The sequence below is a fragment of the Callospermophilus lateralis genome, chromosome 11 (genome assembly GCF_048772815.1).
Source record: "Callospermophilus lateralis isolate mCalLat2 chromosome 11, mCalLat2.hap1, whole genome shotgun sequence".
Lineage (NCBI taxonomy): Eukaryota > Metazoa > Chordata > Mammalia > Rodentia > Sciuridae > Callospermophilus > Callospermophilus lateralis.
The window spans coordinates 38934981-38955017 of record NC_135315.1 but is presented as its reverse complement, the minus strand read 5'-3'; the positions used below and the strand labels follow the sequence as shown (position 1 = coordinate 38955017).

Here is a 20037-nt window from a genome sequence, read left to right as displayed (position 1 = left end):
TCCCAGTGCTCGGGACTTATTAGCAGAGGCTCAGAAAGCAAACTATCTGCCCAAGGTACACAGCTAGGAAGGAGCAGAGTCAACACCCCAAACCAACGTGGGACCGACACTTTCCCTGAAGCATGCCATCGTCCAGAGAGGGCCACTGCTCCTTGGGCTTGCAGAGGATCTTGGACTGGCCTCGGTTCCTCTTTGGAGGCCCCAGTGCCCAGAGCGCTCAGCCTCACAGCTCTGCTTCTTGCCCAGTTTACAGAGAAGGCTGCTTTCCTCCACCTCCAGGAAACCCAGAAGGACAAGAGCGTGCAGAGCCCGAGTCCACAGCTGAAGCTAGGGAAACAACACAGGCATTCAGAAGCAGGAACTGGTTTAGCTGACTGCTGAGGGATTAACCCTTGCCCGGCTGCAATGAACACCTGCTGACAAGAATACCCAGCAGACACCCCTGGGCTATCCACTTCTCTGCTCGGAGGGGTATATTTCCAGACCATGGGACTGACTTGGGAACAGAACGATCAACTCCCAAAGGTACCACCGGGAACCCCACCCCTCACCTGTTGCACTAGTCAGTCCTCTTAGGACTTGAGGATTGCAGGTATCTGGCAAGTGCTTGGCACCCTGTTCCCCACTCCTCCATCCCTAAAAGGAATAGAAGCCCCCAATCCCTAAGTGGGAAGAGAAGTCCATTCCTAAAAGGAAAAGAAGCCCACAAAATAGAAGCCTCATTTCCAATGAGAATCAGGGATTTCCAGGTATACCCTAGAGCAATTAAGCCGAGTCTTGGCTCAGGGAACTAGGACAACAGGAAATCTTGGAGGGTACCGGGTGAAAGGATTAATTCCCCAGGGCCTTCCTTGCATGCAATATGTGTAAGGCTGTGTGCTGGGTGGGTGCTGCAGACAGCAGGGAAATCAGATCCAATTCCTTCCCTGGTTTGAAGGGGGGACAAACACAGTTCAATAGGGAAGGAGAGGGTCCAACATGGGGAAGACACCAGATGCTTGATTGATGTGGTATAGGAGTGGGGGGGTGGTCAGGAAAAGATCCAAAGCAAAAGAAGCCACAGAGTTTGGTATATACTTATTGTTATCTCCACTAGATGGATTAGGAAGCTAAAGAACAGAGAGATGAAGTCACTAGCCTAAGGCCACACAGTAAGGGTGGAATTGGGATTTGAGGGCAGTCAGAGCAGCCTGAGAGTTCATGCTCTCAGCCACTGTGCTATTGCGTCACTCCATCAAAGGTGGCAAAGGTTTGAGGCAGCGCAGTGAGCTTAGAGAAAAATATTTTCTGATGGGGCCTACTCTGAATCTCAGGGGCTCTCCTGATAAAGCCTCTGATGACATCTTTCATTCTGAACCCACAAGAAAACCTACAGCAAGACTTGTCCAGGGGCCAGGAACTCCCAGGGCAGGGCCATCATGGGAAGCTGCTCCAGGCTGAAGGCACACAATCCTTTGGGGATGAAAGTAATACTTTTCCTTGGGTGGGTGTGGCTGACAAACTCTTCAGATGCAGGTAGGCAGGGCACAGAGAGGTAAGACAAGGGTGTGTCCCAAAGGACCCTATTCTCCTCAACTCCTTTACTACTGACCTAAAAGAATTCAAGGCCACACCTGCTTCAGAGGAGGCTCCTGAAGGTACTGTGTCCTCAGCATGCAGAGATGGGTTAGGTCCCAGGAACATGTGGCCAAGGTTCTGATCACCTGGGCTACCTGGGGTGGCCCCACTTTCTACTCTCCCAGCTCCTAGGAGGGACAGGACTTGGAGTGAGGATGGAACAAGAGTCCCACACAGGGGTCCTCAGATAGAAGATAGGCCCAGGGCGAGAGAGGAAGGGTTACGTGTGGCTTCTGTGTGATACATTTAGTGGCACGCAAAGTTAGACTTTGAACTTGCAGGATCTAGGCCCTGGACAGCTCTGCCAATCCTCATTTCTCTCATTTTAAAAATGGGACTAAAAAACTCCTTGCTAACTCAGGACAGTGGTAATATCAAAAGTGAATACTGCTGTTCAATTTCACACACTTCCTAAAGCAATCGTCAGATGTTACAGTTACATTCGATAGGCTCTGTTGTACCACTTGGAGCTGATGATACTTGAATGTAACCTTGAACTTCAATCTAACTCTAATGGCTGCTAAGTAGAGGTCAGTCGAAGAACAACAGGCAACAAGGGATTGCTACTCTGATTTCTTCACCTTTACGGAACTCAGAATTGTACTTGAAGTTCTGGAAGAAGTCCCTTAGAAGCATATGTTAACAGCATTTCCTGCTTGCCAAGGCCGGCAGTCACCAGGTAGATAACCTTTAAAGGCCAGCTAAAAAGCCCAGAAAACAAGGACTGTTTCAGGAATGAATAATTGGGGGTTACTTTATACACTGGTTTAAAGCAAAGCCAACAGGGTAAGACTAAAAAGACAGGGGTATCATCCTAGACAAGGAATAAACCAATCAGCCAATCAGAGACCTGGCCTGGCCAGCATCATGCCAACACCTGTTGAAACCATGGCATCTCTTTGCCATCCCAGAAAAAAAGCTTTGTCAGAGATGAGACCATCAGGAGTAATGAATCCGAGCCAGCAAAATCACCTCCAGAGCACTGTGAATAGACACACACCAAACTTCCCTGTGCTGTACAAAAGCCCAAGCCCACCTAAGGGGCATTTACACATGAATGACTGGACCGGCTTGCGCCACACTGGGGCCTGGCACCAGAACTCCTCCAAGGCAGATTGCACACGGCAGATACCTTCTGTCCAACAGCTGCGTTATCCAGACCACAGCATGGGGGAACCAGCACAGCAAATGGCTTACAAACCTTGAGCACAGCTTTCTCCTGGCCCTGGCTGTCTGCATGCACATCCCTGTCACTCTGCCTCCCCAACTGCAGGGCATGCCTCCAGACCGGAAGACCCACATTTTACACAGCCTGGGAGAAGGAGTGCAAGTGTTAAGGTTGGGCCCATCAAGACTGCAGCCCCCTTACAAATAAGCAAAAGGGTGCTGCTGCTTCTCACACCAAACTGGCTATAGTGTTGGTGTTGGTTAATATTCTGGGAGTTTCCTCCTAGATTCTGAGTGTTTTGTTAAGAATGAAACCATAAGCTGCTTAGGATCCTAAGCTTAGGAACTCTTGTGTGATTCTCCTGATGGCCCATTTTTGAAGAGCTTCCGATTGGTTTTCCCAAAGACAACAAATCCATATTTAAGACATCCCTACACCCCCAAACACAGCAGCGGTTGGAGAGTCCTGTGGACCCGGAGGTGAGGCCAGGGAGAAGGGGGACCAGTATCCACAGATCGGACCATAACTAGTACAGGGAGGAATTTGAGGGCAGATACTGGAAGGAGAGGTGCCAGGGTAGAGGAGTTGTGACTGGGGTGAGGTGACTCCTCCTACAGTTAAGTCAAGTTCCCACAACCTGGAGGGAAAGACTCAGGCGACACAAGAGTGGGCTGTACACTGGCTTCCTGCAGTGAGAACACTAAAAGGAGCCTGGTGTCCAGGCTCTCCTGAGTCCCACTAACGGGCATCGGGACCACCAGGAAGCAGGGCTTGGGGAGAGGGGCGTTCCGCGCGCAGGGCAACTCACGGAGGAGAAGTTGTGCGGGCCGCAGAGCTCGCCTCGGTACTTGCAGGAAAGCAGCATGTCCTCGAGCTGGTGGCCCAGGCGGTCCATGAAGGCGGCGCTGATGCCCTCGAAGTGGCGCGGCGGCAGGAAGAGGCGGAAGTCGGCCAGCTTGCGGAACCACTGGCGGCGCGGCTCGTCGCCCCTCAGCAGCTCGCTGACCAGCGGGCGCGCGGTGCGGTTGGGCAGCAGCAGCCCAAGCCAGTGACCGGCGTAGTAGAGGTCCCCCTTGGAGAGGCGCGGGAAGCGCAGCGGGTTGTTGTTGCACACAGTGACGGCGGGGAAGGGCAGCTGGCGACTCCACTCGCGGTGCACCCGCGTGTGTGACGGGAAGCTGAGCCAGTAGAGAAGGCGGTTCGAGGACCAGGACAGCAGCAAGCCGAGGGACGTACAGAAGGCCAGCACCCAGAGCGCCCGCCGCTGGAAAGAGCCCCCCGCCGCCGTGCGCCCGGCGCACATGTGCCGCAGCCCGTGCAGTTTAGCGCGGCTCAGAGACGGCCGCCCCCTGCGGGCGACCCCTGGCCCTTGCAGCGCCCGCTCGCTGCCCCTACCACCCCCGGGCTGCCCGGCCGCCGCCACCGCCGCGGGCGCCGGCTGCTCGCGGGCCATGCGGAAGCGTCCCGGGCCGGGGAGCGCGGCCGCGGGCAGCCCGGCTCCGCCGCTCCGGCTCATTCATTCAGCCCGCGGCTGGCGGCAGCGGCGGCCCCGGCCGGGCGGAGCCGCCATGGGAGTCCGCAGCAGCAGTGGAAGCAGGAGCAGCCGCGCGCAGCCCGCGCCAGGGAAGCGTGCGCCCGAAAGGAGCTCCGGTGGCGCGGCATGCCCGCCCGGCGCCGCCGCCGCCGCCTCCGCGGGCGCCCGCCCGGGACTGAGCGCCGCCTCGGCCCGCCGCCCCTGGCACTGGCCTCTCCCGAGCGCCTCCCAGGCTTTCCTGGCCCCTTGTCTTCCTGAAGGATGTCAGACACCGGGCACTACCTCTGGAGGGGCCCCACTGGGAGCCGCCTCTCCTGTTCCTGGGCGCTGCTTCCGCCTCCACTCGTTCTGGACCTCGGGGGACCCTTGGCTGAGTCCCCCCTGTCCCACTTAACCCCAGCTTTTACGCTGGTCCTGGGAGAGGGGCCACTCGGCAACCATGCCTGATTTGGACATCCCCAAGGAACCCACTAGCCTGGCCCGTAGCCCAGCGGTGCTGGGACTTGCGAGAGAAGGCGCCAAGGAACGAGCGCCCCCAGAGGCGCACCGCAGCTCTCTGGCTGGGCGGGTGGGGTGGGTGTGTACTGGGGTGAGTGGTCGTCCAGCCGCTGTTTCCTCGCTCCCTTTTCTCCGGGACCCTTCCTTCTCGCTGCTGCCGGGCTGCTTTCGGCCGGAACCCGCGAAGGCTTCCCCAGGTCCTGCGTCTGAGCTCTGCGATGTGCCCGCCCTCGCCTGGGGCTGGGGGCTTCTTCTCAAGGAAGAGGCTTCTGCGGGAAGCTGCTCGCTGCCGAGTCCCTTCAAGGCTGCCGGCCAGGGGAAAGTGTCACTTCTCCCCTTGGCGCCACTCTCAGGGGTGCCTCGTGTCTCCAGAAAAGCCTAGCTTCGCTGTTCCCTGTCTTTTCTCTTCCCTGCCCCAGCGGCGCCGGGAGCCAGGAACTGCGGAGCCTCGGCAACACCTCCCGGGAGTGACCCGGACTCCTTGGTCCGTGAGCCCTTCTCCTCTCCAGACTCCAAGCTCGCGGTGGCGGTGGCTGAGCTCCTCTCCCGGTTGCCCGGCCCTGCTTGGGCCCCGGGCGAACTTGGGCAGCGGCCGCGCGACGCTGGCGCGGCTGGGCTCCAAGCACCTGCTTCTCCGCTCGCTGGCCCCGCGGCTCGCGCGGGCGGGGTGCGGCGGTGGCGAGCGCGGTGCGCTCCTGGAGACGCGGTGCTGACGCGCCCCGGCTCCTCCTCACTGCATTTTAATTCCTGGCCACTGTGGCCGCTGCACACCGAGCGGGATGCCTCTTGCAGGAGTTGGCCGCGTGGGGGATGCACTGCACCGATGGGCCCCGGGTGTGAGGGCTTGCAGAAGAGAGGTAGAGTAGTGTCAGCGCGTGTTTATGCGCAGCCTTGTGCAAATAAGCGTGAGATGAGCTGGAGAGAGAGTGGCTGTGCAGCGAGGGCATTTGAGCAGTGGTATCATGCAGTGAGTGTGGGTAGGATGTGCGTTGTGTGTGAGTGAAATGCCTATTTCTATGAAACCATTGAATGTGAAAATCGTGTTTGCAGGCCATGTGGTGTGGCTGCTAGAGAGTGTGTGTGTGTAGGATAGTCTACGATGGGATGCATGTACTGTGTGTGTTGTGTATGTGTGCATACACTTTGTGGTGGGTGTGAGTGAGTTTCACTTCTGGATGTGTATGCCCATGTGTTGGGAGACATGTAAAAGAGTATGTATGTTGCGGTGCAGGGAGTAGTTAGTTACTGGGCAGGTTGGCCTTGCTGGGTTAACCTGCCCCTTTGAGAAGTTCTCAGGAACTCTGCCTGGGCATCCTTGCCGCGCCGCTTGTCCTAACCTAGTCAGTAAAGCACAAATCTCCCAGGAGAGAGGGCAATGGGAGACTCCATCTCATCCCAGTGGCTGGGATCTTGGAGCCCACTGGTTAACTGATGGTGGGGCTTAGGGGATTCCACTCACCCCTGGACACTTTTTGGATCTTTAATTTGGTCTTTTCAATATTCTGCTTTAACTTGTTTGGGACTCTGAATGAGGCATGTAGTTTAATGCCGGCTTCATTTCACAGGTGAGATCAGGGAGGCCAAGCACCTGCCCAAGGTCACTGGATTCAGCACCCAGGTTTCCTGGGACTTCCTAGTGTCCCAAAGAGCCTTATAGCTTTCATTCTCTGGGCCAGGACCTTGAGGGCAGGGCTGGGATCTTACTCCTGTAGCTGGCTGGCTGTGGAGAGTGCATGGTAGGATCCTACCTACATTTCCTGTTAAGGACTCACTGAGGCTTGTGGAGACAGGTAACCCGTTGAGCCCCACTGCTCCCTGGGAGTTTCCCAGACATTTCCCAGAGATTCTATTTGACAAGTGAGACACCTAGGAGGGATTCTGAGCGGGAGAGCACTCTAGTGGAAGAAGGGCCAAAGTTTTGTCCTTTGGTGCAAGAGACTTGAGGAATGAAATATTTGGACACAGAGAAGATTTTCACTCACTTTATGATGATGAATTAGGAGTGGTTCAGCCAGATCTGTCAAATGAGCAGCAGGTTTCCAAGCAGGAGGGCTGAAGTACTAGGGTGGGCTTCAGAGCCTCCCTCCTGGTGGCAACTCTGTATCCTGACTCTGCAGAAGAGGACCTCCAAGCCCCTCATCTCTCACTCATATACATCCACACAGCCACACACATGAACAGACATGTACACACAGTGCATGTACACACAAACCACACTCCACACACATGCATGTATGCCTGCTACATGCACTACACAGAATGCACACACAATACACACATGACATGCCCACAAACATATGTGCATATACCACTATCTATGCCACTACATATAAACTCATTTACATTTATACAATCATGCATTACAAATAACACATGCATACACAAGCCCACATGTACACACAATTCATATACACTCATACAAACACACATGCACTGTACACACACCCACTACATATGATCACACACACCTGGGGGCCCTGCTCATTCTCCTGAGGAAAAAGTTACTAGTGCAGTTTTGGATTTGAATCCTTGAGGACATCTGTGCTGGCTGTGGCAAGAGGGTCTGAGGCTGCCAACAGTGTGAGGGCTTCTAACGAAAGCTCATACTCCAGTGCCCCTAGCTGGGACTCAGAGTTCCAGCCCAGGTACGCCAGAGTGACCCATGCTCTGGCCTAGGTGGGTGACTCTGGAGTGGCACGAAGCTCCATTTTATTAAAAGCATTTAAAACACACCACGTTTCTGACTTGTCCATCTGGGGTTCACTTTAACTCTCCTGACAGTGTTCCCCTTGAGGTGTATACATGCTACTTTGGATTTGAGTGTCTTCTATGCCAGGGGTTTTCCTATGAATTCTCCACATGAGCAGCTTGTTCAGGGTGGGGAGGATTTATTGCTTAGACCCCAAGGGGTTTGGCACAGAAATCAGAAAGAGATGCAGGGTGGCTAGTGATCCCAACAAAGCCTCATGGCTCTCTTCACGGCCCATCCTCTGTGCTGCCTGAAATGTCCCCGCTCCTCTCCCACCAATACTTGGATCAGCGCAGCATCCTGGTCTTTCTCAAACCTAGCCCGAGAGCTGCCCCCCAGGCAACGATTTCCTCGATTCTCCCAGATCAACTTTGTTTGGATCTTTTCCCCTGTGATCCTGGAACCCTTTGTATTGGTACTTCCATGAGAGTCCTTGTCACAGCACTTTGTCATCATGTGCATCCAGGTCTTTCTTATGGACCAGGAGCCCCTTGAGGATAGGGCCTACATCTCGTTCACATGTGGGTCCTTGTCTCCTAGCAGTGTTTGGGCACTGACAAGAAACACTGGCCAGGGGAAGAGGGAAATAGAAAGTTTCTTGAACAGGTACTATATGCCAGGCATAGAAATGGGTGCATATTATTTCTCATTTCTCATTCTAACCCTGCAGAGGAAGGATTTTGAACGTCTTTCTCGCTATTGTTGAACAAAATGCTTAGGGTGCAGGATATGAATCCAGTTGTAAGTCATTTCAAAACCCAAGATTTCCCTTTTCCATCATGCCTCTTCCAAGAGTACTTTAAGAAATAATAATATTAATAGTATTATAACAAATGTAGGCCTTCCTAAGTGCTAGGGTTCATTCTAAGTGTTTTATATTGAAAAAAACAAATGTCATAAATGTTCAAAGTGCTTACTCCTCAAAAAAAATCGTAACAGATAAATACCAATGTTTTCTCTAAAGAAGAGAAATCCTTGCCTCAGAGAGGTAAAGTAACTCCTGGAAGCCACACAGCTTCTCAGCAGGAGAGCAGGATTTGAATCCAGGCAGCCGGGGGTTCCTTCCCTCTGCGCTCAAACAATGGCTCATGTGAATTAGCTTTCACATCCTGGCCGATGTCCGGCCAGAAAAAAATGAATTCACAAGGCAGGACAGAAGCTTACCCATGTAACCTCTCTTCCAAGAAACTGGAATTTAGCATTGTGATTTCCGAACAATAAGCTTTTAAGAAACATTTCCTTTGCTTGTGTATCTCTACAGCATGCGCTGCCCTGCACCTGGCACCAGGTATTCTGTGTGATGTGGGTGGGCAGTGGCAGAAAGATCTTCCAGGCAGCCAGGGCATATTGTGGGCTGTGACCGCTGCCACAGCTGATTAGCTCTTTTCTCCCATAAAATGTGGGTTTGCGGAGAGGGGAAGATCAGATCAAGTTAATGTGGTTTTCTGTTTTAATAATGCAATTTTAGGAACTGGCACCTTTGTTGGCTTGATGAGGTTTTACTGAAGCCCTCAATGTTCCTGTTTATCCCCAGTGAGAACTGGACAGTATCTGAGGGGTCACTTAACCCTGCTCTCTGCCTGCTTCAGAAAGCCCTTCAGCACCTCCTCTCAGCAACCAACATCTTGCCTTGTTTAAAGTTTCTTCCTTCCATCCAGTTGAAACCTCTCTCCTTACGCATTTCTCCCCTTCCTCCTACTTTATTTCTGGGGAGCCACACAAAATAAGCTTGATGTCTCTTTTGTTACAGGAACTCTTCAGATACTTTGTAGACTCCAAGTCCTTCTGTGCTGATGGGGCTTCCAAAGTCTGTCTACCCAGAAAGGTCTGCAAGCCAGTCTCTTCTTCTCCAGGTTAAATGTCACCAGTTCCTACAGTTGTTTCCCCTGTAAGTTCCACTCTTGGGATGGGATCACACATGCCAACATCCTTAGACCGTGGTCCTCCATGCCTGCAGAGTGGGAGTCTATGGACCCAGCACTCTGGTCTGACCTTCTAGTCTCTGGTCTTTTATTCTATTGGTCATAGGCTCTGACTTCTTGCCTTTGGGATTTTGTGGAGGTTGTGGGTGGCAAGATGGGTCAGTAGGACAGGTTCTAACCTTCCCTGCTTAGAAGGTTGTGTGCACTGTCCTTTGAGATCATGTTGCTAATAGTGATGACAGCTACCTGTGTGTGTGTGTGTCTGTGTGTGTGTGTGTGTGTGTGTGGTGGTGGTGGTGCTGAGGATTGAACCCTGGTCCTCATGCATGCCAGGCAAGCACTATACCACAGAGCCACATCCCCAGCCCCCAGTGAGCACTACTTTCAGTATTAGAGTTTATTAGTAATATGAGTAATCACAATGGAGGTTCTCGTGCTGGTGGAAAGAGACCAGGGAGGACTCCTCACTCATTTCCCCACTCTCTTCCTGCCCCTACCCCCATGGAGCTCACTACAGTTGCTGCTGAACTTTCCTTCCTTCTCCCCTCCATGGTTTTCTTCACACTTGGCTTCTTCTGATTCTCTCTTCTTCTGCGCTTTTCTTCTTCTTCTTCTTCTTCTTCTTTCTTCTTTCTTCTTCTTCTTCTTCTTCTTCTTCTTCTTCTTCTTCTTCTTCTTCTTCTCCTCCTCCTCCTCCTCCTCCTCCTCCTCCTCCTCCTCCTCCTTCTCCTTCTCCTTCTCCTTCTCCTTCTTTTTTTTGGTACCAGGGAGTGAACCCAGAGGTGCTTAACCACTGAGCCACATCCCCAGCCCTTTTTTGTGGTTTATTTTTAAGGCAAGTATCACTAAGTTGCTCAAGGCCTCACTAAGTCGCTGAGGCTGGCTTTGAACTGGTGATCCTCCAGCCTCAGCCCCTTGAATGGCTGGGATTACAGGTGTGCACCCCTGCATGAGGCTCTTCTGGGCTTTTTCTTACACTCATATATATAGAGAGAGTTGCCCTTTCAGTCATCCTTATTTTACTTGATTTCAAGCTTTCAGATGCCACCCTTCCCTCACCAGCAAGTTGCAGGCTTCAGAGGTCAAACCGAAGCCCATGGCCAGCAGAAGGGGGATTCCAGGATGAAAGGACCAGAAAGGTCTGGAGAAGAGCGGTTGGCAGGCTCATGGGACATGGGGCTGGAAGCAGCTTGGCTGAAACACCTGGTCCCTGTTGAAGGAGAAGCCTGCAAAGCGGAAGCTGAATATAAAACCTGATTTAATCCCTCCATTTCAGGTTAGGAAGTCCAGGGCCAGAGAGAAAAGAAGTTTGCTATCCATCACACTGATTGATCCTGATCAAGGCAGGACCGGCACTCAGGTCCTACTTCATTCTCTGCTCACCTTCTGAAGTTATTATTTTTTAAATTATCTAGAAATCTGTAACACATTCACACAGTTCAAAATGACAAAGTAATTTCCAGTAAAAAGTCCACATACACATCCCCAGCCACCCATTTTTTTCCTCCCTGAAGGCGAATGAAGTCATCAATTTCTTGTGTGATCTTTTAGAGAACGTTTATGAATATTCATATGTATATATAATCTTCACATGACCCCCATTTTTTACATACGATGTTGCATTCGGTGACTACCATTGACTAGAGTAAATTACAGTTCATGTTCTCTGATCTTTTTTTTTCTTTTCTGTGATTTTATGGTTTCCTTCTTCTGACACCTCATTCCAACTTCTGTTATCCTCCTCAACTTCTCATTTCACATTATCCTGCTCTCCCATCCAAAAAGGACAGTAGGTTCTTTGACAAGGTGGTACACAGAGCTTGCCATTTTATTATCAGATTTTTTCTTTTAACTCTGTGCTAGATACGCTAATGGATAAAAGCTCTCATGTGGATAATCTCCAACAGCAGGTAATGCGAAGATATATCTGTTTGCTTCTAAGTTGCACAATATGATGTATTTACATGAACCTAATTTTCTACTCATGTTTTCCTTTGGCTAATCATGACAGATACATGAATGCATTCACACACACACACACACACACACACACACACACACACACAAAACTAAGTGCCCTGAGCACACAGCTCTTATTGGTCAAGGAAGGTGTCCAAACATGGCTTGGCGGAGAAAGCTAGCTTGGGACTTAGATGTTTCTGAAATTAATATGCAGAGTGGCTGAAACATACCATGGAGAGGACCAGAAGTCCCCAGGGCCAAACATGACCTTCACCATCATGCAGTTGGACTGAGAAGAGAAAACGGAGGCCCAGAGGTTGGTGGGTGTCACCTGGTTTCTGAGAAGTTGTAGCTTCTGGTTTCTAGCAGTAATGATGATGATAAGGATATTAGGTAGCTGACATTGTCATACCAGGTGTCAGGTACTGTGCTCACTGGATAAGAATTAACTCAGTTAATCCTCACAGAAACCTCTGAGGTATATACCACCATGATAGTTCTTTTTTTTTTTTTTTCTTTTCTTTTTTTAAACAGGAGGAAACTGTATAAAAATTATCCAGTCAGTGGCTGGGATAAAAACCCAAGTAGTTTGGCTGTACAGTGCAAGGTCCTAATTAACTTGGTTGTAATTAGCTGAAAGTAATGTCTGTAGTGAATATTTATCGAGCACCCAAAGGATGTTGGGCCTTGTCTTTGGCACTGAGAATACAGCATCTGCTCAGATGTCCCTGCTGTAGGTTTCAGTCTAGTAAGTGAAGAGAACAGTAAATTCTAATATTAAATACTAATGAAATATTTACAGGTAGTTCTTATAAAAATTGATGAATGCTCTACCAGCCGTGAACTTAATGAGAGGGTCCCTATGAAGGGACCTCCCTTGATTGGTTTGAGAAACTTTGCCATATAATTTCTCTGTTTCCCACTGAATTTTTCCATTTGTTCTCCTTTTCTTACCCCAAATCTTTGAGCATTGATCTCTGTCCCCAGTGGTCACCCTTTGAGTCAGGACCTGAGTTAAGCAGAGACAACACACCAGCGCCACCCCACATTCCCCACGTTGAGTATGTCGTCGGATTCTCTTTGTCCACAAAATCCTGCTCCTCCTCCTCATTTACAAAATCCTGCTCCTCCTCCTCCTGACATGGGCTTTTGAGTTCCCAGTGACGTCTTTTCAACCTGTGACTTTTAGCTTCTAAGTTCAGGCCACTTCGACAATTACTAGGTCTCCTCCCACCAGCACCCCATGTCTAGCAGGACTTTATTCTGCATTTGAACTTAAATACCTGAGACTTGGTTGTAACCTTGGCCGTGGCCATAAAGTTAGCAGAGAAATGGAGCCTCGCACACTTTTCTACCCAATTTGTTCCTCTATACACATAACAAAGCTCTCGTTAAAATAGTTAAGCATAATAACCCTCTCCAGCAGTAACCACCCACTCATATTATGAAAAGGCAGGCAGTGAAAATAGAATTTAATGAAATATAAAACCCCAGGTACAATTAGGCATTTTATTCACCATTGCTTGACTGTCCCCTCGCTCTTTCCCATCATGACAATCTTGCCCTGGCCTTCACCTCCGCCTTGGGGACCACTAACTCACCGATCCCGAATCTGTCTTGCCGACAGACCCTCTGCCTTGGCTTGGAGATTTAAGGCCAGTCAATTTGTCAAAAGTTCTATTCAAGCTACTTTTCCTCCTCGCCACAGCTTTCCCGGGTCACAGGCATCAGAGTGGGTTTCCTCTTCTCGCTTAGAGAAGACCTGGCCAAGCCATTGCCCCAGGGGTCTCTGCTCCTAGTTTATCTCCCTGTGCACCCAGGAAGAGCAGAAAGGGAGGGATTCAGTGGTGTGGACCATGCGATTATCCAAACAGAAGAAAAGATGAGACGGGGAGGGCAGGAAAATAACGGAGTAACCCCCAGAGCACCCCCTATTCTGTGCACCATGGAAGGATTCCGCACAGCAGCCCCTCAGGTGGCGGACAGCCCCCCTGCATTTTATGGATGATGCTGTAGGAGGTTTGTCTTACCCATCTTCTTCTCTGTCACTCGATGCTGAAACCGTGACGGCGTGATCACGTAACTCAACCATTTACTGAGTGCTTAACCAGAGTCAGGCACAGGGTTAAGCCTCCTTTTCCAGGGGAAGGAAAGAAGGCCCAGAGAGGTGAAGTCACTTTGCCAGGGCCACACAGAGTGTTGGAAAAGCACAAACCCAGGAGTTAAGAAAAGAGAAAAGACAGAGTGGAAGGATAATTCTGAGTTTCATAGAAATCCTTAAGGGAGGGGCAATTGGAGAAACAGGAAACAGATTTGCTGGGGCCAGATCCTGGGCTCTGGGACTCTGCCGTGGATGTAGAGCTACACTCTTCCCAGTGTTGGTGTGAGGCTGTTGGTGTAGATAAATCCATGTTAGGAGGGGTTTAGGGAGGCCCCCAAGGTTCCAGGCTGATGTCAGTAAGCTAGAAAAGGCCAGACAAGATATTCTGTCTCTGGACATGAAGGTGACATTGTTCACCAAGAGCCACCATGTGGTCCCTAGGTAGGGATTCATCTTTGTAAACCAAGGGGTTCCAAGCCAGCTTCCTTTGTCTCCTGCTCTCCCTCCCTCCTTTCCTCTCTTCCTCCCTCCTCCCCTCCCTCCTCCTCTCCCTCCCTGGCTCAGCCTTGCTCTCCTTTCTAATCAATATTTCCTTAGCCCGACAGTGCTTGAGTTTCCCCACTCAATATTTCTCGGCGGCCTACAGCACTAACACATAACATTAGATTCAAAACAGTTTTCTGAAATTTCTTGGAGTTCTGAAGGCAAGTTCATAAACTTGGTGAGTCACAAGAGCCACGAAGCAGCTCGTGCCCTTCAAACCGGCAATTCCACACACCCTGCAAGATTCCCTGAGGAAATAACCCAAAAGCAAAGAGAAACTGCCCAGGGTGTTCACAGTGGGGCGTTTTGTTGTATAGTTCGCGTGCACAACAACAGGGAGAGAGTCAGACAAATGAGATGGTGGTGCTCTGTCATGAAAAAACTGTGCCATTGTTGCAAAACAACACTATGAGGGGGCTGGGGGATGTTGCTCAGTGGTACGGCGCTCGCTTAGCACGTCTGAGGCACTGGGTTCAATCCTCAGCACCACATAAAAATAAATAAATAAAATAAAGGCATTGTGTCCATCCAGAGCTTTAAAAAAAAAAATGATGAGGATGCCAGTGTTTTGCTTTGGATAGAAAAATACTGAGTTAAGAAAGATCTGAGTCCAAAAAGTACACACCCCCTGACCACAGCTGCAGAGAGACATTGCTTCAAACATGAACAATGGTCAGAAAGAGATTCTTTTGGTAAAGTTATCTGAATTTCATGCAAACAAACAAACAAACAAACAAAAAAAAACCCAAGCAAGGCTACGGGCACCAAGCTTGGGAAGGTTAACTGCAGCCAGAAAGGGGTCCCTGTCTCTGTAAACGGACATCATGGAACTTTAGGGCATCAGTACCCCTGACCATCTTCCCAGTCCTGCACTGCCCACCAACCCGAGGAAGCAAGCTGGTCAACCTGACTCATGTGTGTTCCAGTGTGTTCCTTTCTGGCTTCCAGCTTCTTTCTGGGTTCCCCTTTATTATCAGGTTGCACCAGGACTGCCACCTACCTCAATCTACTCAAATCCCAGGGAGTCCCTGTAACCACAGAGTGACCCATAATCAAGACCAACTCAGAACTCTCCCCAACAAGGTAGAGGTATTTGGGTGAGGGTGAGTTCTGAGGTCCTGGTTTTCTTGACCTTTCTGCTTACTGTGTCTCTGTCCTCTGTTCCCAGTCTCTGCCTGGAGACCTTAGTGACTTGGGAATGAATCTTGGCTGGGTGACCTGATTTTGAGCCCTTGACCCTGGCTGGACCTCAACCAACAGGGAGGGCCTCAGCCTTTTCCCCCGACTACAACCACCCTTCCATCTTGAACTCTGGTTTGAATTTCTCTGTGGCCTTAATTTGCATAATATTCTTCTTTCCTGCTTCAAGGCAGTGCAAGGAGATGCCGAAAAGAAACTCCAGAGCAGTCGAGATGTACATCACGAAATCCATAATAATTAATAATAGCTTTGATTCACAGAGGACAGCCTTGTGGCAGGCCTGGTGCTGGGAACTCTGCACAAATTACCTCAAGCCCCACAGTAACACTAATGAAGCTGCTGTTATTATTTCTGTTTCCATCTAGGAGGAGTCTGAGCTGGAGAGATAGAAAGTGATTTATTAAGGTCAAACTCAGGTTTCCCTGATGTCAAATCCTCCCCCCAACCCTCGCATCACAGGACACCGAAGCTACCACAGTGTGGCAGACCCTTCTCTATTCCTGGAGCCTACTTACTCTTGCTTTAGGTACAACCCCGATAACACGCTTGGTTATTTGCTTTTCGGTAACTCAGTAGACTAGGAATAATACGAATTACGAAAAGGAAAAAGTAGGCTTAAGATTCAAGAGGACTGATAGTGTGCAGGGCCCGCCAAAGCGTGACTACAAAAGAAGAGGAAAAGCCACTACAGAAACAGATAAAAGGACTAAAAAAATGGATGCCATTAAACATTATGGCAACCTCTACACCTTTCAAATAATCCTGAGTCTTTTAGCCCAGAACAATAGCTGGAACTCACGAGGATGACCTTGAGCCATTAATATTATATTTTGTTCTCTCTAATCCACACATGGAGGTAGGAGAGGATGGGATGTATTTCAGAAGGAGTTTTCATTGGAGGGTTCCATTAAAAAGAAAAAAAAGTTGTGCTTAAAGGAAGACATAAATCCTTAACACTTGGAAACCTTGGCTCCTCCGAAAAATGACATTTTTTTTTCATGGGGGAAGAAACAAAGGTTTCTCTGTCTTATTGTTCCGTTGTTTCAGCCATCAGGGTGGATTTAAGTTTCCCGATGGTCATATTTTTTAATGTTTTTATTAGTGCAGTCTATTTTCAGATAATTGTGGGGTTCATTTCGACATATTCATGAATGCATATAACATAATTTGCTCCATTCCAGTCCCCAGTACTACCTCCCTCCTCCTCCTCCCTCCCCCAACCCCCTACCTCGACTCTGTCTTCTTTCTATTAATTTTTAAAAATTGGTGCATTGTAGTTATACTTGCAAGTGGAATTCATTGTGATACAGTCATACGTGCACGTAGCATAATTTGATCACTTTCATTCCACGGTTCCTCTCTTTCCCATCCCTCCCCCTCACTCTCAGCCCCCTTCCTCTATCTACAGTCATTATTTTTGATGGCTAAGCAGTTATTCAATTTATGGCTTGAAAATCCAGAATGCTCACATTGTTGTCAGTTGGGTTATGCTTTGAACACAGTCGCTGTAAAATAGGGAGCTTTGTGACATTTAAATGCTTCTCTCTCTTTTCTGTTTCTTAAACTCAAAACAATGAAAGACCAGTTTTACCACATTTTTTTTCCTCTGCCAGAAGAAACAATAAAGGAGAAATGGAATTCTATTTGAAAAATCAGTTCTACCTTTCCTAACTGTATCAGAGACATTTGGGGGTTTTATTCTGCAGGACTTGGAAGGCTTAGTGCAGCAAGTGATAGCGGGATTCTGACTTAGGGAGGTCGTCAGATATCAGCAGGTCTCAGTAAACAGCTTAGCTGTGACCTCCTGGAGGAAGACTTCCCTTGCAGGTTTGTTTATTTGTTTGTTTTTTCCTTTTGCATACCCACATGTTGATTGATAGAGTGAAATGTCTGCACTGCTTTGGGAAATATTGACCAAAAAAAAAAAAAAAATAGTCTTTTACATTTGGAACTGGAATTTTACCTATGGGAGGAGGTATTTTGCTCATGAATTCTAAGTTCCTATTTTATCTAGAAGCCTTGGAATTAGCCTCAGCTAAGCCCTCACCGGCCACCATTCTGGTCAATGCTACCTCCTAAATCACTCTCCGGCGCAGGCCTGAGACAAGTTCTCATGGCCGCCTCCTGGGTCCTTTGGTCTACAGCTTATCAGTCTGCTATCACAGTCCCTCATGGGTTCCTTGCCTTAGATTTCCCCTCTCTCGGCCCCAATCTCCCTCTGGCATTCCAGGGATGTTGATGCCATTGCTTTGCTGGAGACCCTTTGCTGGCTCTTCACTGCTTGCTGCATATCACTATGGCCTGCACATAGTGTCACACAACGGGTGACAGGGAGTAAAGTTGTCAATACTCACAGCTTTGGGGATGGCAGGGTAGGCTTGGGACAGCAGGAGCTGCAGGGACTGTAAAGATCTGCGCCTTGCCATTTGCCCCAATGTGCTGTGTGTATATATATATATATATATATATCTACATTCTACTTGAAAAAATTCCAGAAGGTTCTACAAAAGTCTAGCTTATAAGGAAGGCCCTGCTGGCTCTTGTCCCATCTTCCCCACTGACCTCTTGGGCAACTTCCAACCCCACAAACCCAACCCTTCATCCAGTTATGGAAGCCTCTTGTTTTCCCAGCTTAAATACACATCACATGTTTTTCAACTTCTTGACTTTGAACTTGAAGCCCAGATGGGAGCCTCTTTCTTTTTAGCTCAGTGAACTTCCATTCTTCTTTTTTTTTTTTTTTATTTGAGACCCTGCTCAACGTGCCCCTCTTGAAATCTCTCCCTTGTTTCCGCAAACAGGATTAATCATTTCCTTTACTTGGCTCCAACACGAGCCAGCCGGAGGAACTGGAGAAGGTTATTGAAACTCTCTGAGTCTTAATTTCCTCACTTGAAAAATGGAGATAATAATACCTGCCTTGCAGGGTTAGCATAAAGATTAAATAAAACAACATATGTAACACATTAAGCATGGAGCTTGGCATACGGTAAGCACTCAGTAAATATTTGTTGAATAATAAATGGTGGTCGTTAGTAACTATCAAACTTTTGCCAGTGCACTTCTCCTGTAACTGTGCAATGGTTGTGAACTCCTCTTTTGTTGAAGATTTTCCTACTTATCTCAGCACAACAGGTTCTGCTCTGCTGGGCTTCCAGATCCACACAGGAGATGCCCTTGAGTATACTAAATCCACGAAGGAGATGTCCACTTGTGTATACTAAACACCTTGAACGGTGCCTGGAATTTAGTGGACCTTCTTATTTGCTGATATTTGCTTTCCTCATTTGGCTCTTGTGAGGGTCCAATATAATGTATGCGATATTTAAAAAATACACGCATTTTACAAATACATTGTGAACCTATGCATTGCCCCTTCATTTAAGCTTTTGGTCTCGAGGCAGATTCGTGGGTTGAGCTGCCAATACACACACCTGCTTGTGGACGCGTGTTCCCTGATGTAACAGTGTGAGGCCCACAGAGAATACTACCCCTGTTATTTGATGGACAGAGGTAACCAAGGCAGGCATTCCAATTTGTATCATTATCTCCTGATATAGGTGTCTGAGTCATTTCTGCATCTTTTGTTTCCAATACAGACATAGTTTGGGATATTTTGAAAACTGAGTCCAGTTACCCTCAATCTCTAGACCAGGGTGTGACCATCATGTCAAAGAAGAGGAATTCACCTTGGGATAGGCAGGTGAGGGAGACTCTTGGGTGAATTTCATTTTAGATGAGAGGTGGGGTCATCTTAGAGATCAACTTGTCCCATCTCATATAGACAAGGAAATTGAAGCCCAGAGACACTCAGCATCTTGTCCAGGGGCATTCATCCAGCTCCAAGACTCCTTATTTAGCATTCCTCCCTCCTGATAAACTACAGAGTCTGCACCAGAGAGGAGCAAAAGGCCTTCCAGCAGAGGAAATGACAACGCCTGAGAAATATCAGCTGCATGTAATCTTTGAAGAGCTCCATTCATGCGTGTTTGGCCGTCCAGGCCTGTGCACATGAAGGCGAGTGAACATGGACATGTATGAAGGTGGCTCAAGGCCAGGTTGGTGCGTGTTTGTGCATGTGCATGCAAATGTGTGAGCGTGTGCACATGAGTGTGCACGTGTGTATGTGTTTGTGCATGCATGAGCACAAGTGCTCGCGCTTTATTATTTAGAAAATTGAGAGGGTTTCTTTATTTTGTTTCATCTGTAGGAAGTCTGGCTGGGGGAATATAAGGATGAGGAAGCTTTTAGAAAATTAGTTCTCAATAGGTAGCCGAATGGATTGGAGAAGGTGAGAAAAAGAGGAGGCAGGAGACAATACAGTTTCCTCAGCTTGAATTGATGAAGGCCTGAGCATGGTGGCAACGGTGGGCTTGGAAAGGAAGGGGGAGATATGTGAGAGCCACAGGGAAGCTGCTTAGTGAGGTGGTAGGAAAGGTGAACCAGGGGGTGGGGTGAAACTCAGGCAGGCAAACCAGATGGATGCACACAACCCTTAAGATGCTAAGGAGGCCAAAAAGACAAGGAGCCTCATTTAAGTAAACAAGTTTCAACTTGAATAAGGGGGATTTCTTGCCTGGGAGAGAGCATGAAGCTAATTAAGGAGAGTGACTCATTGGCCTCCAGATTATTACTTAAGAAATCTCTAAATGTATGTGTTCTATCATTGAGATAATATTGACTCAAACCAGGCAGGGTTCCTTTTAGCCACGATGTCTACCTCTTCCCTTGTCCTTGAGAGGA

General features: G+C 48.9%; 1 protein-coding gene across 2 annotated transcripts in view; it reads right to left on the bottom strand.

The window, feature by feature from the left end:
* Asic2 (acid sensing ion channel subunit 2) overlaps positions 1 to 20037 on the bottom strand; it is a 1040515-nt gene that overhangs the window by 247376 nt on the left and 773102 nt on the right. Inside the window, exon 1 of one of the 2 annotated variants that reach the window (XM_076870237.1) lies at positions 3594 to 4301. The exons of the other annotated variant lie outside the window; for it this stretch is intronic. Coding sequence (XP_076726352.1) covers positions 3594 to 4301 — 708 coding nt within the window. Of the gene's footprint in view, positions 1 to 3593; positions 4302 to 20037 lie in introns of those variants that run through there. 2 annotated transcript variants of the gene reach the window in all.